The sequence below is a fragment of the Myotis davidii genome, unplaced genomic scaffold (genome assembly GCF_000327345.1).
Source record: "Myotis davidii unplaced genomic scaffold, ASM32734v1 scaffold875, whole genome shotgun sequence".
NCBI lineage: Eukaryota > Metazoa > Chordata > Mammalia > Chiroptera > Vespertilionidae > Myotis > Myotis davidii.
The window spans coordinates 1,616,928-1,620,527 of record NW_006286244.1 but is presented as its reverse complement, the minus strand read 5'-3'; the positions used below and the strand labels follow the sequence as shown (position 1 = coordinate 1,620,527).

At 62.4% G+C, this 3,600-nt stretch overlaps 1 protein-coding gene across 1 annotated transcript in view; it reads right to left on the bottom strand.

The window, feature by feature from the left end:
• GALNT2 (polypeptide N-acetylgalactosaminyltransferase 2) overlaps positions 1–3,467 on the bottom strand; it is a 23,012-nt gene extending 19,545 nt beyond the window's left edge. Inside the window, exons 1-4 of the mRNA XM_015560013.1 lie at positions 3,098–3,467; positions 2,496–2,583; positions 1,761–1,864; positions 932–1,058 (exon numbers count right to left, since the gene is read on the bottom strand). Of these exons, the coding sequence (XP_015415499.1) occupies positions 932–1,058; positions 1,761–1,864; positions 2,496–2,583; positions 3,098–3,143 (365 nt within the window). The 5' untranslated portion in view covers positions 3,144–3,467. The remainder of the gene's footprint in view (positions 1–931; positions 1,059–1,760; positions 1,865–2,495; positions 2,584–3,097) is intronic.
• Between the last annotated feature and the right edge of the window lie 133 nt (positions 3,468–3,600).

Below are 3,600 nucleotides of genomic sequence, written 5' to 3'. Positions count from 1 at the left end.
CAGGCTCCGGTCACACCCTGTCCTCCTGCCCCAGGTCCCCTTCATCTCAGCGCCTGGACCTGCTGCCCTGTGCCCGCAACCCCTGCTCCGGCTCTGGCACCCCCGTGCCTGACCCCATGGCCGCCACCACCACCTCGCAGCCGGGCTGATAGGTGTGGACACAGCTTTATCTTTAGCATCTCCGATTCCCTAGGGCAGCGGTTCTCAACCTGTGGGTCGCGACCCCTTTGGCGGTGGAACCACCCTTTCACAGGGGTCGCCTAAGACCCTCCTGCAGATCAGATATTTACATTACGATTCATCACAGTAGCAATATGACAGTGATGAAGTAGCAACGAAAATAATGTTATGGTGGGGTCACCACATGAGGAGCTGTATTTAAAGGGCCAGAAGGTTGAGAACCACTGCCCAAGGGAAAGCATGGACCGCCTTGCTGCTTTTCTTCGGAAAGCGCTCAGGTTGGTGAAAATAGACCCGACAGATCACGAGGCCTTTCTGGCTTGAGTTTCCTGGGGCTGGACTTTCGTCTCATCCACATATTGGACCTCGAGTCAGAGTGTAAGTTCTCTTCACATAGCCTGCGAGCATTCCCACATGCGTGGCTCTCTCTGACCGGCCCCTTGGGCATCGGGACAAAGAACATCCCATCAGCCCCGCCCACCTCATGCCACCCATCGTCACACCTGCCCCAGCCCGACCCCCGGCTGCGACTGCCCTGTAAGGGCGACGGCACAGGACACACCCCTCTGAGACCAGCCCCTTCCACGCAGCACCGTGCCCGGGAGGCGCCCGCGGTCTGTGGATGGACAGCGTCCCCCGTCCCTGCTGACGGGCCTGCCACCGGAGGCCACGCCTCCACAGGGCCAGGCTGGGCCCCCGTCGGGGTGGCAGTCTGCAGGTCCTGGTCCGGCTCAGCCTCTCCGTCACTTACCGGGCGAAGACGGTGCCGCTGCCGCCGGGGAAGGTGTATGGGTGCTGCTTGCGGAACACGTGCCCCACGCGGCTGCAGGGGATGATCTCCAGGCTGCCCCCGCACTGCCACACGCGGAAGGAGATCTCTGTGGGGAGAGGCAGCGTGACCACAGGGTTCCCTCTCCCTTCCTCGCTGAGATCAGTACAAATATATTAAAACAAAAAACTGCCCGGGCGGTGTGGCTCAGTGCGGATGATCTCCAGGCTGCCCCCGCACTGCCACACACGGAAGGAGATCTCTGTGGGGAGAGGCGGCGTGACCACAGGCTGGGGGCTCTGCCCACAGCCCCCCGACAGGGCTCCCTCTCCCTTCCTCGCTGAAATCAGTACAAATGTATTTAAAAAAGAAACGACTGCCCGGGCGATGTGGCTCAGTGGTTGAGCGTCGACCTAGGAACCAGGAGGTCACCATGGTCAGGGCTCAGGCCCGGGTTGCGGGCTCGATCCCCAGTGGGGGTCGTGCAGGAGGCAGCCGACCCATGATCCTCTCTCATCACTGATGTTTCCATCTCTTCCTCCCTCCCTCCCTCTCTGAAATAAAATAATATATACATTACACCCCCCAAAATAAAAGGGAGACTGTTTATACTGATGTGGGGACTAATTATGTCCGATGACGGGCTCTCTAGTTTTATCCAGTTGGCGCCCTGCACACCACACACTCTTGCTGTCTGTCTCTTCGAGGCTGCCCTTTGCCGCGTCTGCCCCACGTGGGTGGCAGGATAAGACCCTGGTTCCGCCAGAACCGGAAACCGTTCGGTGGCGGCAGACGCGCGGCGCATACGTACCCAGGTTCTCTCCGCCCCACACGTCCATCATCATGTCGTACTTCCCCAGCTCCTCAAAATAGGACTTGTCCATCACGAACAGCCCCCCCGCGATCATGGGGGTTCTACAGAGGCAGAGAGGGGGGAAGGGAGTAGAGGTCATAGGTCAAGGTCAGGTCAGCAGCACTGTCACACCACGGCCAGTCCTCCATGCTGACCTTACAGGAGAGGTCGGAGGTCAAGGCCACGGCCAGTCCTCCATGCTGACCCTGTAAACAACCCCGCGGCACGACTCTGCTCAGAGCCCCGGTGCCCCTCTCGCTTTGCCACTGTCTCCACATCCTCCCCACTCACCCTGCCAGGCGCCCCTGCGGCGGGAGGGCTGGTCCGAGCCTGGAGAGAGTGACCCCAGTGGCTGGGCTCTCCCAGACCAGCGGCTCCAGGCACGTTCTCAGCCTTTCTGTGCCCGGTGTCCTCGGAGGAGCACAACCCCCCCACCAGGAAGCAGGCAGCGCCCGTAGGCCATGCCCGCCAACTGTGCCCGTCTCAGCCGGGTCAGCAGGGCCCTCGGGTCGCGGCCACGGGGCCAGGGCCGTGGAGCAGGTCCCTCCTCTGATGGACCTGCATCTTCTCGTTCCCACCAGCCTGGGAGGGGCTGACAGACGTCCACGGAGCCCTCCTCCCTCCCAGCAGAGATGCCGTGAGAGCCGAGCGGGGGGCGAGGGGTTTGGGGGGGCAGAGCTCCCTGGCACTTACTTGATGGGGGCGACCGGGTTCCCCTGCCGCGCGCGCCTCTGCTCGGGCGTCATGTAGTCCCATTTGAACACCAGGTTCCAGTCGAAACCTGCCGGGCACAGACGGGGAACAGGGCGCTGACAAGAGCCGGCTGGCGGCTCCAGCCCCCAGCCCTCACGGCTTAGAGGCCTGGGATGCTCGGATCAGACTCACCAGAAACAGAGCAACGCACAACACACAGCAAAATGCGCGTGGGTGCGGCGGAAGGAGAGAGGGGCGGGGGCGGATGGGGGCCCTTGTCCCCCAAAGCTTCCCCAGATGCAACCCGTGGGCCGGGTGCTTCTAAAGCTAAAACGCCCAAGAGTATATGAGAAGCGGAATGTGGGGACCCCCCGCGTATTCAGGGGCTGGAAGGAGGCGAGAAAAGGTGGGTAGTCTGCCCGCTGCCTCCCACACGCCCCAGGGCAGGGCACGGGGCCCGGTTCCTGGGCCTGCAAGCGTCTCTCTTCAGTCTCTCTTTAAAGAAGAAAGTCGCTTACGGGTGGGGAGAGAGTAATGGAAATATAAGCATCACTCAGGGACCCAGAAAGGGAGGGCGGGCGGGGGGCCGTGAGCGCACCTACCCCCTTTTAAGTCGGCGGACGCCCCCACGTACTGAAAGTTGTCCATGTTGATGACATCGATGATGGGCGACACGACCCGGGTCCTATCCTGGAACCGAGAGAGACAAGAGTAGGGGTTAACACACCCTGAGAACCCGACCCCCCAAGTGATGCCAGTGCCTCGGCTGTCAGGCGGGGGTGGGGGGTGGGGGCAGCTGGGGGAAGGTCATGTGCAAAGCGTCTGGCACGTGGTGAGTTCTCAACCAGCAGCAGGGACTTGCGGGACCGTCATGCCCGCGGCCGGTGGTCCTGTAAGGGTTTCGTGACTTCCTGCCCGTCGGCTGTCCGGCTGCCGTGAAGGGAAGGGCTTGGGCATCGGGAGTTTCCCTCCGAGAAAGAGCGGTGCTGGTGGGAGGGAAGTCGGCAGACAGGCAGAAGGCAGGAGACGCAATGCCGGGGGTGAGTAGACGCATCGCATCACAAGTGCCCGTGGGCCCGGACGGCCTCCCCCAGGCCGGCACCTG